Source organism: Arachis stenosperma, chromosome 4, assembly GCF_014773155.1.
Source record: "Arachis stenosperma cultivar V10309 chromosome 4, arast.V10309.gnm1.PFL2, whole genome shotgun sequence".
NCBI classification, from domain to species: domain Eukaryota; kingdom Viridiplantae; phylum Streptophyta; class Magnoliopsida; order Fabales; family Fabaceae; genus Arachis; species Arachis stenosperma.
This window is the reverse complement of record NC_080380.1, coordinates 146,537,393-146,557,994: the sequence shown is the minus strand read 5'-3', so window position 1 is coordinate 146,557,994 and position 20,602 is coordinate 146,537,393. Positions and strand designations below refer to the sequence as shown.

Sequence of the window (20,602 nt, the reverse complement as noted above, 5' to 3'; positions counted from 1 at the left end):
TTAGCATATATGTAATATAATCCTAAAAATATATAGAGACATGGGAGTGCCCGAGACTTGTGTGTGTCTCTAAGCTCTCACATGGGGGCAACCTCTTTGAAATATAATTGCCACACATACATATTCTTAAAATATAATTAGGATTAATTATGATCAATTAAAATTATTTAGTATATCTGAATATTTATTATAAAATATTATGTCTTTATTATTATGATTTTTTTAACCCCTATAAATATCTTTTTATATTATATTATCTCAGACAATTTAAATAAACAACTTGAATACACTCAATAATATTCAAATTATTTCTCTAATTCAATCTCTTGTTTCTAACACATACACAGATACACTACTTTTCAAAGATGTTTATATATTATATACAACTTAATGCCGAAAATGCATCATCTATCATTCATAATTAACAGAACATGTTTGTAGGAATGTATCTTTACATATAAAATGATATATATAAATCTTATCTTTTATACATATATAACTTTTTGCAAAACAATAATAAAGTGTTTAATTTATGTGTCAATTAATAAGTAATGTATCACAAGTTCAAGCATAATTAGGCAACCATGGATAAGCATGAGGTGGTGGCATTACACAGTTGTCACCATTGAAATAGATCCCTTGAGGGAAACCCCAATCTTTCTTCAAACTCAAACTTGAGTTATTATCCTTTCTAAATAGTACCTCAAATTCTACATTACCAGCTTCAATGAGAACATTATTGTAGAACTTAATTCCCCAAACCATAGCCACATGAATATTATCTGTTTAAAACAACAAACACAATTAAATTAAACGACAAACAAATAATTAGTTATAAATATTTTTATCATCACATGCATTTAACATGTTCTAGGATTTAAATGCAATAAGGATCTTACTTAGGTTACTTACCTAGAGGAGTAAATAACTTGTACTTTAATCCGAAAACTTGAGTGAGATTATTGTTGAAATTAGGGTGTTGAATAACCATGTTCCAATCTGAATAATTCATCCTATAATTGAGATTGGAAATAGTAACATTCACACGCCAGTAGTTCTTGTTATTAAGATTAAGGTGCCAGTGGACACTGATTGGACACATATGATTACTACATTCAACTGAAGCATTCTTTCCGGTATCTGTTCTGTAATGTACAAACAAAACAGAAATACAATTCAGAATAGAGCAGATATTCAATTATTTGCTATAATAAGTTATAAACATATTTTTTTATTTATTAAAATGACCTATAAATTAAAACAGTATGTTTTTAATTTAGGACTAACTTGTGACTTATCATGTGTAATAAATCAACTAAATCAGCCATCAAACTAGTCATTATGTATTTACACATTTTGAATATATATATGTAGCTTAATAATTGTTCTAAAAATTTATAGACTCAAGTGAAAGGGAGAAACATTGAAGATTATATACTTTAGGAAGTTATATAAAATCTTAGTTCCTAGAAGGAAATGACTTACTTGACACAGGTTGAGTTGCTGTGCTTGCAGGCACATGAACATGTTGGGCAAGGCACTGTAGTATCATTATAAAACGTTGAGAGGGAGACACAGCAAGTGGGAGAAGATTTTTGAGCTAGAAAATGTGAATACGTGCATGTCACATTCCAAGTCACTGCATTTTTTCAGAGTAACACACACTAAGGTCAAAGGAAATTGTACTTCATCAAAATTTCTTATACTATATTGTGAGTCATATGTATGGATTAATGAAATAAAGATTGATGATCAATGTAATTAATGACATGTCTTAATTCCTTTATTAGAAGATATAAGTTATAGTTGAGTCAGTTAAGTTAGTTAGCTTAGCTGTCAACAAATAGTTAGCATAGCTTTCAAGTAGTTGTTTAGAATTGGTTAAATTAAAGTAGTTAATTGTATATAAAATTATTCTCAAATGTAATTATTTCCAATCTAATATTCATTTCTTAATATCCTTAACTAGAAATTTTGAAATCGACTTAAAAATAAAAATAATCGTTGAAAAATTTTAAACTCTAAATTCTAAATCCTGCGCTAATAAGTTATTTAAACTCCGAACACTTGACTTACTTATCGCTTGGGTGACTCTCCTTTTGTCTGGTGAAATGAACATGGTTGGTCTAACAATCTTGGCCGGGCCGCAAGTATAACCCAAACCGGGTGCATGGAAGGTGAAGTTCTTTGGTACTTGGACGGTTCGGTTGGTGGTTCCAGCATGACCAACAGTGAGTTGAAATGATGCAACCGAATTGGTTGGATCCTGAGTCCATGAAGTAAGCACTCCACCTTTGCAACAATTTGGAAGTTTTTGGTTGTAAGGTGTGTTGGGAAGTAAATCCACAACTGTTGGATTCCTTTTACAAGAATGTGGGAGGCTTATTCCCTTAAATAGCCTTGAACAGTTTCCTTGTTGAGTGGTCATGGCTCCCTTGATGTTCCATATAACCTCTTTGCCGGCCCATGCCCATGTTAATGACCAACCAGGTGCAGAGATATGGCGATATTGTTGGAAGTTGTTTATTGTAACAACAGCCTGTTCATATATTCAGTAAGAACTAGTTATACAAGGTTTTTATAGTATTTTATAATAGTAGTACTAAGGGCTAGCATATTTTGTAATTTGTAGTCATCAATTACTTATTATTAATATTTTAAATAGTGTAAGATTACATCTAATAATGTAAAATTATACATTTTTTTTATGGTTAAATGCTGACTAAATTTTAATAAAAATACTAGCCTCTGACACTTTCTCATTTTATAATGTGCAACAAATGTAATAGTTTGTTTCACATAATATTATGAGATTTTCTTGGAAAAACTCTGTTTTCATGAAGATGTAATCAAAATGACAAAGAATAAGCAGAACAAAAACACTAATGTCATAGTTTAATAGATTCTGGTAGGTTAATAACTAATTTGTCATATATCAAAATTTTCATTTAAAAATCTGTTACTATTAATAAATTGTTGCATACATAAAGTAGATTCGAATTTTCAATACTTGTTTAAGTAGATAAGTAAGTTAACCATTCGACTAATCCAAATCAAAATCAGTTATTCAACTTTGTGAGATAGGCATAAGTAATTACTAAAATTCAAATATTCTATTACGTTTATAGTATCATTGAGTTGTTGAAATTTGAAAAACTAAATTAAAATAAGGTGCTCTGTGCTTACGCAATTTGATTATGAATAGGTGAAGGAATTGTAAAAAACTTTACTTACAACATAACCATCAGCTGTCCAGCTAATAACATCCCATTTGATTGTGATATTTCCATTTGGGTCAAGTGCATCATAAGCTTCTGAAATATGCAACAAATAATTAAGTTAATTATTAAAGTAAAAGAAAGGAGAAACAAAACAAAAACTATATTACTAACTACATATATTACTCATCTTTGCATATTTACTATATATTCCTATAGAATAGAATGATTCCATGGCCAAATTCAAGTATTCAACAGTTGGTGCCTAAGATCCACGCACTAATTAAGAAAGGAAGTCCAAACATGTGATGATGAGAATAGTGAAATTATCATATACCTGATGAAGAGAAGGAAAGTAGGAATAAGAAGACAAAGCAATAGCAAGTATGAAGTGGCTTGTGCTCTATCAAAGAGAACCGCATCATCATCATCAATGTGTTGTCTACTTGGAACAAAATAACATTATTCCAGTTGTTGCCAATAATAATGTTTATAAGCAAAGGAAAGTGATGATATCTCTTAAACTCATCACTATGAGTTGGATTTTCATTTTTCTTTATTCAACATTTTTCAAAATTCTTTACCTTAAAATTGCTGGTCAACTCGTTGTATTCAGAGTGTTCAAAATATTCATTAGGATTGTTTAGTACAGCACAAGTTAGTTGACTTTTTCCCAGTGCTTAGAACTAGGACGATAGAAATAAAAGCCCATAATGCGCAGAAGTCGGAGTTGTTTAATAATCTAGGCTACCCTACATATCTAAGAGGGAATAAAATAAAAAAAATTGAAAAACTCATATACACATGTATTTATGTAAAGTTGATAGTCGAAAATTGTTATATATAAATTTAATCAAATCTATCAAATTATCTAATAGTTTTTAACTATCAACTTTACATAAAGTCAATTATAGGTGAGTTTTCATAAAAAAAAATGTCAAAGCCAAAAAGCCAATGGCATATGAGTTATATGTATGTATATAATGTATTAGATAAATTCTATAATGTCTATAATTTAGTGTTTAATTTTTATCTAATTTAATTTTTTATGACAAATTTTAAATATTTAATAATTATTTATTTTTATATTTTAAAAATTAAATATTAATTTTTTATTTTTTTAACAAGTTAAACAAACACTTTTAAACATCATAATAATCACTAATATATTATTGTTTGTTTAAGAAAAGAAGATTCCTTTAAGAAAAGAAGATTTGTAACGAGTAAATCTATATAATATAGAAAAGTTTTCAAATATATCGATACACCGGTGTTTCAATCATTTTTAACTGTTAATTTAATTATATATATTATATATATATTTTATAATTAAAACTATATATAATTAAGACAGTTAAAAATCACTGAAATACTAATATATCGGTACACTTAAAAATTTTTCTATAATATATACACATATCTAATAAATAGCAAGATGACAATCCACTTGGGGGAGAGAGAGAGAAATTTTCTCTAAAGCCACAATAGATCTTAATTTTTTATAAGATTTTTTCATCATGGATCAATTGGGATAAAAAATTTAAGAAGATTCATTTAATCAGTTTTTATCATTGAGAAAAGATACATAAGTCTTATTGTTGACTAAATAAAAAGACTTATGTCTCAATAAAAAAAATTATTTGTTTCGTTTTTTCAATAATAAAAACTTTATAATTATTTAATTTTAATTTAAGACTTATGTGTTCATGCAAAAAAATAGTCAATATATATAAAATATTTGCATAATTTAATATGCGAATGTAAAATGATGTAAACTCAAAATTAACTATATAAAAAAGTTGACTTCACCTGGAATAAAACGAAAAACGGTTGACTTGAACATTTCCATGTATGAGATAAATTAGCAAAGTAAATATGGAGAGAAAAACAAGGGGAAAAAAAGAAGAAAAAGAGTTGAGCTGAAAAGGAAAATGGAGGAATGAGCGAATGAGGATGCAAACGAGCAAATGCAGGGTGATGTTAAGCATCCATCTCCAGCAACAGATTAGAAAAAAGGTGCGAACCAAAGAGGAAGATTCTGCATCTTAGAAAAGAAAATATAGAATAGAAAATTAGAAATAGAATAGAGTAAAAAATAGTCAAAGTTAAAAAGCATGGAAAACATTGTCTTTGAACATTTTCCTTTCGAAGGCGTGCTGCCTTCTCCCACAAAACCGCGTATGCCGTATGCGCAGCCTTTTCCCTTTACCATTCTTCCACCAAACATTAACATTAACATCCACAACCTTAAACCTTAATCACCCAATTCCAGCAGATTTCAGATGTCTTGTTCTTGCAAAATTGTTCTTCTTACCATTTAGGATAATTTGCCTTTTGATCTTTTGTTCTTCACTTTTGTTCTGATTTTTCTGAGAATATTGGATCCTTCATTCCCTTCAAATGGCTCAATCATTTGGTCAAACTGAGATCAACTGGGACAAGTATGCTCCTTTTTTCCCCTTCCTTTTTCCATGTTCTGCTTTACAACTTAATTTTTAATTATTAATGAAATTTGAATGTTGATATGATATTGGTTGTTGCATTTTGGCATACCCATTACTCGAAAGTTTTTATCTTTACCTTTGTTATCAATTGGGGGTGGGAGAAATCATAGATTCTGATTTGCTAGCTTGTAACGTTGAGAATCAAGCGAAATCCGTTCAAGGGGGAACTGCAATTTTTTTGCTTTGAGGAAAACAAAAAGAATGTAAATTTATCAATTTGATTCGATATTTGTATATTGGAGCTGTTGAAAATTGAAGATAGAATATTGAGGCATCTTTCCCTTGAATTGGTTTTGTGTTATATCTATCTCATGAATGTTGTTTTGGCTCTTTTAGCTGAACTTTGCATGTGCTAACTCTGTATCCTAAATCAAAGTTCACTCAATTCTGCAGGCTAGATAAAACTAAGTTCTATGTCATAGGAGCTGGCCTCTTTACCGGTGTTACGGTAGCACTCTACCCGGTTTCTGTTGTCAAAACAAGGCTGCAGGTTGCTACAAGGAATACTGTAGAGAGAAGTGCTTTCTCGGTTGCAAAAGGATTGATCAAAACCAATGGAATCCCTGGTTTGTATAGAGGGTTTGGCACGGTTATCACTGGTGCAATCCCTGCCAGGATCATATTCCTAACTGCTCTGGAAACCACAAAGTCAGCTTCCTTCAGAATGCTCGAACCGTTGAAGCTATCTGAAACTACCCAGGCTGCCATAGCAAATGGAATTGCAGGCATGACATCATCACTTGTAGCCCAATCTGTATTTGTTCCCATGGACGTGGTATGAGAATCTATTTCATTTGCAATGTGCTCCATAACCAAATCACTAACTAACAACCAGATATACAATTGATATGAGTTTGGTGATATATACAAATACATCTGTCATTGAACAGCAGAACAAGTTATTTTAGACAGCTCAACAGTCTTTTATGCTTTTCTTTTCTTTTTCTTTTTTATGAAAATATGAAATTATAGTATCTAATCTTGAAAGATATTCAGGTTTGCCAAAAGTTGATGGTGCAAGGATACGCAGGCCATTCCCAGTATAGCGGGGGTTTGGATGTTGTTCGTAAGGTTTTAAAGACCGATGGTATCCGAGGATTATATCGAGGATTTGGTCTATCTGCTATTACTTATTCTCCTTCAAGTGCTGTATGGTGGGCAAGTTATGGTACAAGCCAACGCCTAATGTGGAAGTAAGACATAATAATTCCTTCTCCAATTGTTTTTATTTAGTATTTATCATCAAATGGTAAGAAAATCAATTTATTCCCTCTCCAATTGTTCACTAATGGAAGGACCTTTCTATTTGTTTGCCAAGATTTGATAATAGGGTGGAGTTACACTCCTTTTTACCGATGATCTTATTTAGACTTGTATTTAATATTTAATGGAATTTGCTACTGAATCTTTTATTCTTTTAAAGGATTAGACAATTTTGGTGTTACTTTCCATGTCAATGAACTTAATTGGTGTCAACTTTCTTTATTCTGTATAGATTCATAGATTGAATCCTGCATGTTTTCCTTTAAAAGTTGGGTCAATACTTAGCTATATAATTATTCATATGGCTCAACCTAATAGTTTAGTTTTGGGATAAGTGCTTTTATGATAAAGCTTCTATGACTAAGTTCATAGTTTAATTCTTCTTAAGCATAAGGTGAAAAAAAATCCTATGCAAAATTCACATATCAAGTCCAAAAGAGGCTTTTGCATCAGGGGCTATATAACCATTCATGTACTTCTAATAGCTTAAGCTTTTAGGATAAGTGATTCATGTCAGTTTTGTCTTTGATTCCTTGGTTGGTATGTTCTATATATCTTCCATCTTATTAGAGTAATGAACATTTGAAAAACATGGATAAACTGAAAAACCACTAGCATTGTGCGTTGCTCAAATATGATAGAAACTCTTGAAGTTTGATCTTTTAGCTTGTTAGATCATTGATGAATTCAGTCTCAAGGGATTGAACTTTATGATGCTGCAACTGCATCTGTGTGCAGGCAGTACCTTGTGTTAATACGGGAATGCTAGAATTTCCTCTTGGCCAAGAGAATCGAAGAGTCTCTGAAATGGATAACCCAATTTTGCAGTTATTTTATGAGGGATTTATTCTTTCAACTTTTTAGGATTGATGAATTTTATAGGTAATAGGGTAATGAACTTCTAGTACATTTGCATACTGATATTTTGATGCCTACACTATTATTAGACAACTAATTAGCACATGGTTGCATGGACAGATTCTTGGGCCATGATAGCCCATCCGACCAAAACCCGCCTAGCGTGCAAAAGATTATGTTAGTTCAGGGTACTGGAGGGATGATTGCTGGTGCCACTGCATCCTGCATTACAACCCCATTGGATACTATCAAGACACGATTACAGGTTCGTTATACAATTGAGTTTTAATGTGGAAATGTTAGGTGTTTGGAAAATTTAAGATATTCATTTTATCTGCATGCACTGCAGGTGATGGGACATGAACATAGAAGCTCGATAAAACAAGTCGCGAAAGATTTAATCAACGAAGATGGTTGGAAAGGCTTTTATAGAGGGTTTGGTCCGAGATTATTTAGCATGTCAATGTGGGGTACTTCGATGATATTGACATATGAGTACCTAAGTAAGAAATCCTATCCCTTCCTGTGATTACATTCTCTCTGTATTGTATCTGCACTTGAATATAAGTTCATCATTTTTGTTAGTGTCTTATAGTCTAGTGTGCAAATATTGGAATAACTGCATATCTCAATTTCAATTTTTTGTTTTCTTTGCTCAGAGCGCGTGTGTACTAAAGATGAATAAAGGCATTTTAGTCTGCAAGCTTTGTCTTCTGTTTTGTAACTAGCCATGAATAATTGACAAGCACATATTGGATTATAAACCTACACCTTCAGCACTGGAGTTGCTGGTCTACATTTGTCATCAGCAGCTTTGGAAGATTAACCTTTTTTGCATTGAAGTTATATATACTAAGTACTAACAGTGACAGAGTGAAAAAATTACTGCTGGATTTGTTGCAGCTAGAGATGTAATAAGTTCATTCTTTTTTATGACTAAATTGTATTCATGTATTCATTTTTGGCTGTGCCTTGTATAATGTATATTTATTATATGGAAGGAAATCAGAAATAGATTGTAATGAAATATGAAGAATCAATTAGAAACTCTTAAATCTGTGTATGCAACTATTGATGTGTTGCATACATTAGAAACAGTTTTATGCACAACCATGCATATATTATTATATATGAATAACATTTGTTTTTCCCCTTTAATAATATCACTGGTTGTCATGTCTAATTGTCTAGCTTATTATCTAAGCGAATATGATTCACTGTCCTAAAAATTTTACCTGCAATGCTGCATTTCCTGTATCCATCTAATGCATCATTTATTAGGTCATTTCTTGCATAGCTTTTACTCCTAAAATAATTTAATATATCAAACTAAATTATTATCTAACAATTTTAAACAATTAAATTTATATAAAAATAATTGCATATTAGTTTTTACCTCCAATAATCTATCCATCAATTTGAATCCCTCTAAAGTCCAAACTACTTAAATCATGTGCCTCTGGATTCAAACCTTTAGGCTTTATCTAGTCATGTCTGTTGAATAACTTTCATAACAAAACAAAATACATTGATTTATATTACAAGTTCTGTCATTTGTGCATGGCCCTACACTGCTACATACAATATCATCAACCAGTATTATGTAATAAAATATTTTATTCTCAACCTAACATTGGTCAGAGTGACTAGAGTAGTTTAATTAATTTTATTGAAAATGGAAACAAAATCTCTCTTTTTAAGGAGTGTCTCTAATAATCTATCCTCATCTTGTCTGAACGTTCATGCTTTTGATTCATCTGTTCCTCTAATTCTCTTTGGCATAAAAGTTTCCACTAATTTCATGGCTAACAAGGTGAATTTGATAGAGAAGTGCCAAGTTGGTCCTCCACAAGGTTCGGTTCCTTCTCCAACCTCTATTCCTCTTTCTTCCTTTGATCTTCCATGGCTATTAAATCCTGTATCATGTAAACGCATTTTCTTCTATGAATTCCCTTACTCCAAAACACACTTCTTACAAAAAGTGTTTCCAAATCTAAAACAATCACTTTCACGCACTCTCAAACACTTTTTCCCTTTCTCTTCCAACATAGTTTTCCCTCCAAAGCCACAAACCCCTCACATCCTCTACTTAGAAGGTGACACTTTAACTTTAACTGTTGTTGAATCCACAACAACAAATCTCAACAACCTCGTATCTCACACACCAAGAGATGTCAAGTGTTTGGACCCTTTTATTCCCATTTTGCCCTCACCACATGTCTTAGAAGATGGCACCTTGTTCATCACTCCTATGGCCATTCAAGTCACTCTCCTTCCAAATTCTGGTTTCACCATATGCATCACTTTTAACCATGTGGTTTCTGATGGAAGATCCTTACATAATTTCATCAAGTTTTGGGCTTCACTTTGTATGTCAAAAAAGGACTTGTCTTCTTTCCCATTTCTTGATAGGGGCAAAATTGGAAATTCAAATGAACTAAAGTCTATTTTCTTAGAAGAACTTTGGAACATGCCCTTAAATAGGATAGGTCACATGAACTTTGTTCCTAACAATAATGTTGCTAATGACATGGTGAAACACACCATTGTGTTGAGGCGTGACCAAATTGAAAATTTGAAGAAATTAGTGTCTATTAAGTGTCAAAGCCTTGGTCTAGGGACATTGTTGCATGTGTCCACATTTGTTGTGACATGTTCTTTGATTTGGGTTTCTAATATTAAATTAGAATGTACCCAAATTAGTGATGAATTTCCTAATGAAGATGAAGACTTATACATGATGGTGTTGGCAGATTGTCGTTACTTTAGTGAAATGAAAATTCCCTTAACATACTTTGGAAATTGTTTGGTTAGTGGCTTAGCTACAATGAAAAGGAGCAAGCTAGTGGGGCAAAATGGTCTTTTTGAGGCAGCTATTGCTATTGGAAGTAAAGTTAGAGAATTGCAAAGTGATCCCTGTAAGGGTGTTGAAACATTGATGTCAATATTTAGGAATGTTGTAAAAATAAGGCAGCGTTTGTTGGCTATTGCAGGTTCACCAAAGCTAGGTGCGTATGAGAGTGATTTTGGATGGGGAAAACCTAAATTGACTGAAGTAGGTCATGTAAATTCTCCAGGAGTATTCTCCCTCTCTGATTGTAGAGACATAGAAGGTGGAATTGAAGTTGGGATAGCACTTGAAAAGAGTCACATGCACAAATTCAACATCATTTTGAATGAGCTTCTTACAAATCTTGTACTTCATCAAGATTGAAACACCTCTATTTATGTCCATATAAATCTTGTAGTTCATCATGTTTTTAGAAGAGTTTAGAGACCATTATTCTTGTACACGAACATTTGCTTATGTATTTGAGTTTATCAAACACTAGAGCGAGACCCGCGCGATGCGCGAGACGGTAAATTAATGATAGTATATAATAAATATTAGAAATTGTTATGTTTTGTAGAGATAAATTAAATATGTATAAATTAAAGTTAAATTTAAAAGGTATTTTATTTAAAATAATTTGTAGTACATAAGATTTGGATGTTGGAGTTGTATAAAGTGACATTTTATTTGGTGATTTGATTTTTACATTTGTTTTAGTTGATGTGCTTAATCTTCTTATGTGGTGCTCGTCCTCCTTTTTTTTATTGGTTGTTGTTAAAGTTGTTACTTTCTTCTTTCTGTTGTAGGTTCTTGTGAAGGCATGTTCTTTATGAATTGTTGAGTTTGATGCACTTTCTATTGTGTTGTTTGTTCCATCTTTGTATGTATGTTCTTCTTTCGAAGATGCGTTTTGAATTTGTATGGTTTTCTTTCTCCTTAATCTCTTGATGGAGTGGTGCTTCAATGTCATTATTTTTCTGAAATGTCATTAGATTTGAAGCAGTTGTGCCTAATAAGTTTTTTGCTTCGTTATTAAATAGTACAAAAATTGTTGTAACACTTTGATCTAAAACCTTTAATTGAATTCTAAACCTAAAATAAGTATTGGGTTAGTAACTAATAATTTGATAGATGAGATTATGAAAAGTATATATAGTTACTTTATTGTTGGATATTGTAGTGTTTGATACTTTGATTACATGTGTCACAAATGTAGTTGTTTCCTTTTTTATATGTTTTCTTCTGACACTTTTTACATTCAACATAGTTCTATCTAAATTTGTCATCAATTTCGTTTATATTTGCTAAAATTGTGAAGATATTTTCCTATTCTAATATTCAATTTATGTTTTTATTAGGTATATGATATTTAAGTATAAATGTATAATGCATGTATGAATGTATAATATTTGAGTATGAGATGTGTAATTTGGAAATAAATTTTTTATGCTAAATTTGATGTTATTTGAAGGAATAGTAATAAGAGACTTATATATGTAGTTTAAATAGTATGAAATTTGAATACTTATAACGTAAAATTTATTATGATTAATAATATTATTATGACATTTGTAATATGAATATTTATTACCTTTAGTGAGTTATTTATAAAAATTAATAAATTAATTGTTGGGATTATATATTTATTGTATTATTTATAATGGTAAGATATAATAAATATAGGAATATGAATTCAATGTATTTGTAGGTTACAAATTTATTGTATTGTATTTTTAGTTTTTTATTTGTATATTTTATTTTTTTGCTGATTTGGAAATAATAGTTGATTTGGCAAGAATTGAGTAGTTGATTTTAAAATTTTGCTAAGTAAGTCATATTGCTAACATATCATTAGTAAAAAAAAAGAAATGTCTTAAAAGTAATGTAAGTAAACTTATGCATCTACTTTTATATATTAAGAATAAATTATCAAGATATTCAATTTAAATTTATTTATTTAATTTTATATTATTATTTTTTATTTTTGTTTTTTTAAGTAGTCATTTTTATTTGTTTATTTTTATAGATTATATTTAAGTATTATAGTACAAATATTAAATTATTAGATAAAATACAACTTTAAATATAATGTTTCAATAGTCGAAATTAATATTTAATTTTTTAATTTTATTTTTTATAACTCACGATAATACTATGTATTTTCAATAATATTATAACTAAATGATTAAAAAATATAAATGGTTGAAATAAAAAAAATAATATATAAATGATATAATTAATGAATACAATTAGATTAAAAATAAAAAAAACTAAAAAAAATTGTAAAAGACATGATATATAATTAAAATTAATATTTAATTTTTTAATTTTATTTTTCATAGCTCAGATAGTGCTATATATTTTTAACATATTGCAACTAAATGATATTAAAAAATATAAATTGTTGAAAGAAAAAAAATAATATATGGATGATATAACTATTGAATATTGAACACAATTAGACCAAAGATTAAAAAAATATAAAAAATTATAAAAATTTATTTTTAGAAATTTATTACTTAATACATATGTTTAGCAAACTAAAAAAAAAGAGTTGTGACAACCGAATTCTTCAAATACTTGTATAAAATATTAGTAAGTATGGAGAAAAAAGAATAAACGGCATGATATTTTGTAAAAAAAAAAAAAAGAGATAAAAAAGAGATATGAAGTGAACGTTGATTTATATGAAAAATATAAGAAGGAGTGAGTATAAAAGAAGATGATGAATTATATTTTATTATTCAATTTATATATATTAAAGAGAAATAACATTAATATTGAAACTATCTAGTATTCTATATAAAAGTAGAAAATAAGAGAATATAAAAGACATAGAGTAACCAAAAAAAAAAAATAATGACATAAGAGCAAGAAAGAAAATGAAGAAGAATCTTAAGTTGTAATTCTTTATAATAATCATAAGAAAAAGTAAGTATCAAAGATGATAAATTATGTGTATACCTAATAAAGAAAAATAATATTAACATATAAAAGTAAATTGTAGAAGAATATGAAAATTATAGAGTAATCTAAAGAAAAATAAATTTATGAGTGAGAAGAAAAATGATAAAAGAATTCTAAACTATAATAATAAAGCACATGAAAATGAAAAATAAAAGATTCAAAAGTAATTCAATTAGAAATAGAAGAATTAAAAAGTAATTCAATTAGATAAGTAGTGAGCAAATTGTGTCAAATATTTGCTTATGCTGACGTGATTAAAAAGTTAGAAGATTAAAAATGCATTAGAACATTATCTTCAACTCTATTTTAATATATTATAAATAAATTGTATTTTTAAGTTCATATGAAATAAAAAATAATACCTATCTACCAGTGAAATATGTCTGTTTTTGAATTCACATAAAGAAAAATAACTTAAGTGTGATATCTGTCTGTTATTTTAACTTTACTTTTTTGAATTAGATAACCTTTTGCTTATATTTATATAAGGTATAAAATAAGAAAATTTAAATGTTTGATATCTATAATTAATTATCATGGTGTTTGAGTATATTCTTGTCACTATTATTAATATGGTTTTATTTTAAATAAATGTTTATTATTTATTCAATTGTCTCTTGTGGGACTATAGTTGCAAAACTCTGTTCTTTATTTTGTTTAGATATAGGCCCTAATCCTAACCCAAACTGGGTGGATTCTTCTGTGATGGCAGTAACAGCATTTCATTTTTCTATGATCCAAACACAAAACGGCTTAGAATTGCAAGAAAGCGACCACTACACAATTCTTTGGACAGAGTTGTGTACTTATATATTCACAATAATGTAAAATATGATGAAATATATCGATTTTGTTGTATGCATGTTTCCATATCTCAATTGCTTTAAATTTTACAACAGATGTTAATGATAATTGCTAAGAGAAATTAAGAAGCATTATTGACAAGAGTATATGAATATGCAATGATTCAGAGTTAACAAGATCCTATTTGTTGTTATATGTGAACCATCAACATATGTAGAACGGATTAACTGTAGGAAATCAATATACTTATTACTTCAATATATCTAACTGTAGTTAATTGTGCATTCTTAAAATAATCTGATCCAAGTTTCCTTTACAAATTCCTTTTCATGTTGCTACACTTGACATAATTCACCCAAAAAACATGTTTATGATTATTGTATAGTTGGATATGTTAACTTTCACCCTCATTACTAATTGCTCTCTTTTTTTCAAGACTATGATTTTGTTGCATTGATGGTTGTTCTGTGCTCCATTAGAGGTTATACTTATTGTCGCTATTTATTGTATGCAAAGAACACTATATTACTTTTCTTATTTCAAAATACAGAAAGAAAAATAGATATATAACACATTATATTTATTTTTCTACTTTATTTGGGATTACACATAACACACTCTTACATGAGATAAACACAATAACTATTAACTTCAAATGAAAATAATCTAACATAAAACACATGAAAATAACAAAATCTAGACTTGTGATTTAAAAGATCCTTTTCAGTAGCCTAAAAACATCTCCAGCAAAAGCATTGGTGGTTATATGTACTAGATATTTGAAAGGAAAGGTTTTACGTACTCGACTTGTTATACACCTCTGGACCTGCTACTCGGCATCTTTTAAATAATTTTGTTGTAAGTTTATTTTGTTATAACAACTTTTATTTAGGTCTTGATATTTGATTACCATATCATTTTGATAATTTTATGGTCTTTTTTAACAGGTAAAGTATCTTTACACTTGTTAGGAATTGCGAATCAAACTCCCTCAACTCCAAAATTTGAATATGTGGACATGCCCAAACAATCAAATGACTTTGATTGTGGTGTGTTTGTCATGAAATGGATGGAATTGTGGGAACCATCCAAAGTCATGCCAAAATGGACTAATGTAAGTTCTTTCTAAAACGTACATTGTTTGTTAAAATTTCATTGGATTTAGCTTGCTGGATTTAACTGCTGAGTTTGATTATTTTTTTTTCAAGTTTGATTATGCCCAAGTTCAGTGATATATTTGACCAGAGTCTTTGATTATAAAGGTTTACTGAATTTGGTTGCTGAATTTGTTTTGTATGTATGATTTGATTTGAATAACAGGAGGATTGTGCTAAATTAAGGAAGAATATCATGATAAAAATGCTCCTATCTCGACAAAATGATCTCAAAACTGAAATTTTGAAGCTTGCAGAGAGTTATGGAAAAGAGAAGAAACCTTTGTCTTTTTGGTTTCGCGATATTCAAAGAAAAGAGAAGGAACCGAAACCAAAAAGACAAAGAAAAGAGAAGGAACCTTTGAATATCCCGAAGGAGGTGAAACCAAAAAGACAAAGAAGACTAGCAGCTTCCCAATGTAGTCCATTTACAAATTTGAGTACCCCATCCTTTGAAAAAAGGATTAAAAACTTGAGTATCCAATCCGATGAAAACATAAAAATCACATATAAAAGACAAAGATATCGTGGACGGAAAAAGAATTGATTGTATAAATTTTTTATTGAATTTTGACTACTAAATTTGACTGTCATGTTAGTAATTTTGTTTGATTAATATATGTCTACTGTGTTTCATTATACTAAGGTTCAGTATAGTCAGGTATAAACAGTTTGATTATAAATGTTTGATCTGTTTGATTATAAATGTATGATTTGAATTAATATTTTGCTATAAGATTTAAATTAAATAATAAAAATTAATAATATAAATATTTAGTGCTTATTTCACTTATTTGTTAATATCTGTTTAAATAAATATTTAAATATTTTTTTAGGAATATAATCAAACATTGGATACATGTATAATCAAACTGTTTTATATTACCATTTTTATTATTTAATTTATATTTATTGAAAGTCTTATATCAAAATATTAAAATAAAAAAATTTCAGAATAAATGAATATTATTCACTACAAGCATTTTGCTAAAAAAATATTTAAATATTTATTTAACAAAGAAGTGAAATAATCAATGAACTTAAGCATAATCAAACTTAGCAGTTAAATATAGAACTGAATCTAAAAATAATCAAACACAGGATGCATTTATAATCAAACTGTTTTATATTATCATATTTATTATTTAATTTATATTTATTGTAAATCTTATAGCAAAATGTTAAAATAAAAAAATTTCAGAATAAATGAATATAATTCACTACAAGCATTTTGCTAAAAACATATTTAAATATTTATTTAACAAAGAAGTAAAATAATCACTGAACTTAAGCATAATCAAACTTAGCAAATCTTAACTATGATTTTGTTCCATTGATGGTTGTTCTATGCTCCATTAGAGGTTATACTTATTGTCGCTATTTATTGTATGCAAAGAACACTATATTACTTTTCTTATTTTAAAATACAGAAAGAAAAATAGATATATAACACACTATATTTATTTTTCTACTTTATTTGGGATTACACATAACACACTCTTACATGAGATAAACACAATAACTATTAACTTCAAATGAAAATAATCTAACATAAAACACATGAAAATAACAAAATCTAGACTTGTGATTTAAAAGATCCTTTTCAGTAGCCTAAAAACATCTCCAGCAAAAGCATTTCCCAATGCTAACCCAGCAACAAGGCCTCCCCCATATCCAATTAGACTTAAAGAAAGATCCCGATTCAGAGTCCTGATCACCATCAGTTGTTGGTACTGGAAGCTTAGAATGATCTTCACATTTCTTCATCAATTGAATCCCGCACAAATCTATGTTTCCCTTAAATGAATTGTCATCAAATGTGGAAAGTTGCCCATTTTCTAGTATTGGACCTGAGAGATTGTTGAAAGACACATTGAAGAATTCCAAAAATGTCAACTCTGTGAGTTGTTGGGGAATTTCCCCTGACAGGCTACTGGCAGAAAGGTCCAACACTTCAAGATTTGAAAGCTTTCCCAAGGAAGATGGGATGCTGCCGGTAAACATGTTATTGGACAAATTAAGCACAACAAGGCTATTCAAATTTCCCATGGTATCTGGAATCTCACCACAAATTTTGTTACATGAAAGATCAATGGCTACCATGTGATAATTCATGACAACTCCTTTGTTGGACATTGAAAATAAAAACCAATCAATATCAATCCAAGAATATTGCAAATGATAAATGTACTTCATCACTTGTGTTGGAAAGTGTCATCGAGTTGAAATTCTTGATTATTTCTGATGACAAATTTTCAGAAAAATCATTTTGAGAAAGATCAATGATGTGAAGTTTAAGAAATGTGCAGTTTGATGGACACTTTATAGCTCCATGAAATTTATTAGTACGTAAAGAAATAATCTTCAGTTTAGGAAGAGATTCTAACCAAAAAGGGAATGTATCATTGAAATGGTTATGGCTCACGTCAAGAAGCTCTAACATTCTACAATTGACCATACAACTTGTTAGAACTAAAATCAATCACGCGAAGGCCATTTCCTTTCACATAAGTTTGTTTCCTGCAAGCCTCAAAAATTGAAGAGATCGGCTAAAGCTTCCCAGACATGATGGAATCATACCATCTAAATTGTTGGAAGATAAATCAAGAAACACAAGTGACTGCAGGTTGCATATCGAGGAGGATATTTTTCCCATCAAAAGGTTGCTGGAAATAATCAAACTCTGAAGAGTTGTTTTATTCCATATCCACTCCGGTATTGTCTTTATGCTATTGTTTGATAGGTAAAGATTAGTCAACTCTGGCAAGTTTTGTATAAAATTGGGAAAATGAACTAAGTTGCATGAACTTAAATCCAACATTTGAATTTGGGAAGGAGATATTCTTCCATTCAACAAAAGAGAATTTGTTGCCTCCGCCTAAACCAAATACAGTAAGCTTTTTGAGCTTTGAAAGCATGTCAAGCTTGATCTGTCCTTCCAACATATTATCAGCTACATCAAGAACTGTAAGTTTCTCTAACATAAACATGAAATATGGAATTTCACCTTGAAGATTATTTTGAAAAAGTTGCAAGTGATATAAAGAGGTTATATTCATTAGCCAAGTTGGAATTTCTCCAATCCTAACCACTGAATTGGAGAATGGGTTGTCACATTGGCAGAACATTTTTTGGAAATAAAAGACAATTTGTTGTGAGATAATTCAAGAGTGTTAAGCATCTTTAGCTTCAAAAACATGTCAAGTGCTAGTTGCCCTTGAAAGAAATTATAGCTCAGAGACAATATTTCAAAATTCTCTAGTCCCAAAAGAGAGCGAGGAATTTCACCAACAAAGCCATTATTGGCAAGATCTAACAGAGCAAGTTGGGTGAGGTTGCCAAGCGAAGAAGGAACGGCCCCATAAAAGCTGCAACTTGAGATCGAAAACCATTTCAAAGATGTGGGGTTTTCAATGGATGTTGGAAGTGTTCCATAAAAGCTTGTGTTGGGACAACTGTGGAGAGCTCTCGACCACCGGGAGGCTTCGGGAAGGAATCAAGTGAGAATACATAAAATGAGAAGACACCACTTCCAACTCAAAACCTTAAGGTGTTGAGTTAATAGGTCTCTCATCTTATAAACTCCTCACTCTTCTATGCTTTATTTGATGTGGGACTAACTTCAACACTCTTCACACTTGCAACATTAACAACAGCTTGTGCTTAGGAGGTTTATGATGACAAATGCGGTTGAGTGAAAATTAGGCAACATACCCCTAAGATATTGGTTTTCTCCCAAATCCAAGTCTGTTAAGTTTGGAAGATGGAATATACCAACTGGGAATTCACCATGCAGTTCACAACTGAAAAGAGAAAGCATTTGCAAAGATGTAAGGTTTGTGAGGGTATGAGGTAAAGATGATGAAATGGTCACAAAGTTAAGAAGAAGGTGTTCAAGTCTAGTTGTGTTTTGGGATAAGCTTGTGAGAATGGAAGCCTTGAGTTGCAAATGGTTAATTAGATTATCTGGAAGCGGCTGAAGAGTATAGCTGCGAAGATCAAGGAACAACAAGTTGGACAATTGTGAAACTTGAGGTGGAACTTCCCCAGAGAATATGTTTTCATTGCCATGAGAAAGATTCAGATACCTTAGCTGTGAAAGCTCACCTATCTTGGCAGGAATTTGAGAGTGATTGAAGTCATTATCTGAAAGATCAAGGCTTTGAAGGTGCACAAGTGAGAAAAGGGTGCTATTGGGACCCATGGAACCATAGAGTTGGCTGCTATCAAGATCAATGCCGATCACATGACCTGTGAGCTCATTGCATTCAATGCCATCCCATAAGCAGCAATCTGTGGATGGAATCCAAGAAACAGTTTTAGGATAACTGAAAGGATTATGGGAAGCAAGGCATTGCTTTCATGTTGATGGCACTCATGATGATGAGTACTAGTTGAATCATTCAAAGTAAAACAGTTTGTGAACAGGGAGGATGAGAAGAGGAGAAGAAACTGTATGGACAAAGCAAGAGAACACAACAACCCCATTATTGCCATTTGTATCGAAATAGGTTTCAATGGATGAAATGTAGAGTAGCCGCTCTATCTGCTTCATTAAATACCTTCCACAAACTGAACTAACTTGTCCCTTGTTACAACTTCACAGTGAAGTTCCTTGATAGTATATTTTTGTCACTACTATTTGACTTTGTTAATAACTTGCATTGACGTCCTTTATGCTTCATTTTCTCGTTATCTTTATCTTTCTTTAAGTAACGCAGTTGCATAAGTGACATGTATGTATTATTCCTAATGCCAATAGTGAATGATAAATCATAGTCATGAGAGTGTGATATGGCATTGCCGTTCATTCAGGGGAACACAAGAAAACAATTGATTGTGGCGGCTTCTGCAGACCCTTTCAAAGTTCAAAGCACATGCAGGAAGTCTGAGACCTTCATGCCATTTTTCCACACTTAGCTGCCAAATACTTGAATTTAACTGCTGCACCGAAAACCTCTCAGCTTGGTTATTATCCTCCACAAACTTAACTTTCTCTCT

At 30.3% G+C, this 20,602-nt stretch overlaps 3 protein-coding genes and 1 pseudogene across 5 annotated transcripts; 2 read left to right on the top strand and 2 right to left on the bottom strand.

Annotated features, from left to right (window-relative positions):
- Positions 1 to 320: 320 nt before the first annotated feature.
- On the bottom strand, positions 321 to 5,295 carry LOC130973972 (COBRA-like protein 1). Of its 3 annotated transcripts, none has more exons than XM_057898672.1 (7): positions 5,028 to 5,295; positions 3,556 to 3,660; positions 3,235 to 3,314; positions 2,077 to 2,539; positions 1,486 to 1,639; positions 913 to 1,145; positions 321 to 782 (listed from the first exon to the last, which is right to left on the bottom strand). In XM_057898672.1, the coding sequence occupies exons 1-7, from the start codon at positions 5,065 to 5,067 to the stop codon at positions 565 to 567; spliced, it is 1,293 nt and encodes a 430-aa protein (XP_057754655.1). In that variant the 5' UTR covers positions 5,068 to 5,295; the 3' UTR covers positions 321 to 564. The 3 variants fall into 3 exon arrangements, with proteins under 3 accessions (XP_057754655.1, XP_057754656.1, XP_057754657.1); XM_057898673.1 differs by lacking the exon at positions 5,028 to 5,295 and adding an exon at positions 3,803 to 4,038; XM_057898674.1 differs by lacking the exon at positions 3,556 to 3,660 and having other exon boundaries at positions 5,028 to 5,294.
- A 61-nt stretch (positions 5,296 to 5,356) lies between these two features.
- Positions 5,357 to 9,006, top strand: LOC130973973 (uncharacterized). Its single transcript, XM_057898675.1, has 6 exons — positions 5,357 to 5,659; positions 6,116 to 6,497; positions 6,719 to 6,915; positions 7,964 to 8,108; positions 8,193 to 8,346; positions 8,503 to 9,006. Exons 1-6 carry the CDS (start codon positions 5,619 to 5,621, stop codon positions 8,526 to 8,528), a joined length of 945 nt encoding a protein of 314 aa, XP_057754658.1. The 5' UTR covers positions 5,357 to 5,618; the 3' UTR covers positions 8,529 to 9,006.
- A 638-nt stretch (positions 9,007 to 9,644) lies between these two features.
- On the top strand, positions 9,645 to 11,057 carry LOC130975864 (coumaroyl-CoA:anthocyanidin 3-O-glucoside-6''-O-coumaroyltransferase 1-like). Its single transcript, XM_057900584.1, has one exon. The coding sequence runs from the start codon at positions 9,645 to 9,647 to the stop codon at positions 11,055 to 11,057; it is 1,413 nt and encodes a 470-aa protein (XP_057756567.1).
- Positions 11,058 to 17,190: 6,133 nt separating this feature from the next.
- On the bottom strand, positions 17,191 to 20,106 carry LOC130975862 (receptor-like protein Cf-9; annotated as a pseudogene).
- Positions 20,107 to 20,602: the final 496 nt, after the last annotated feature.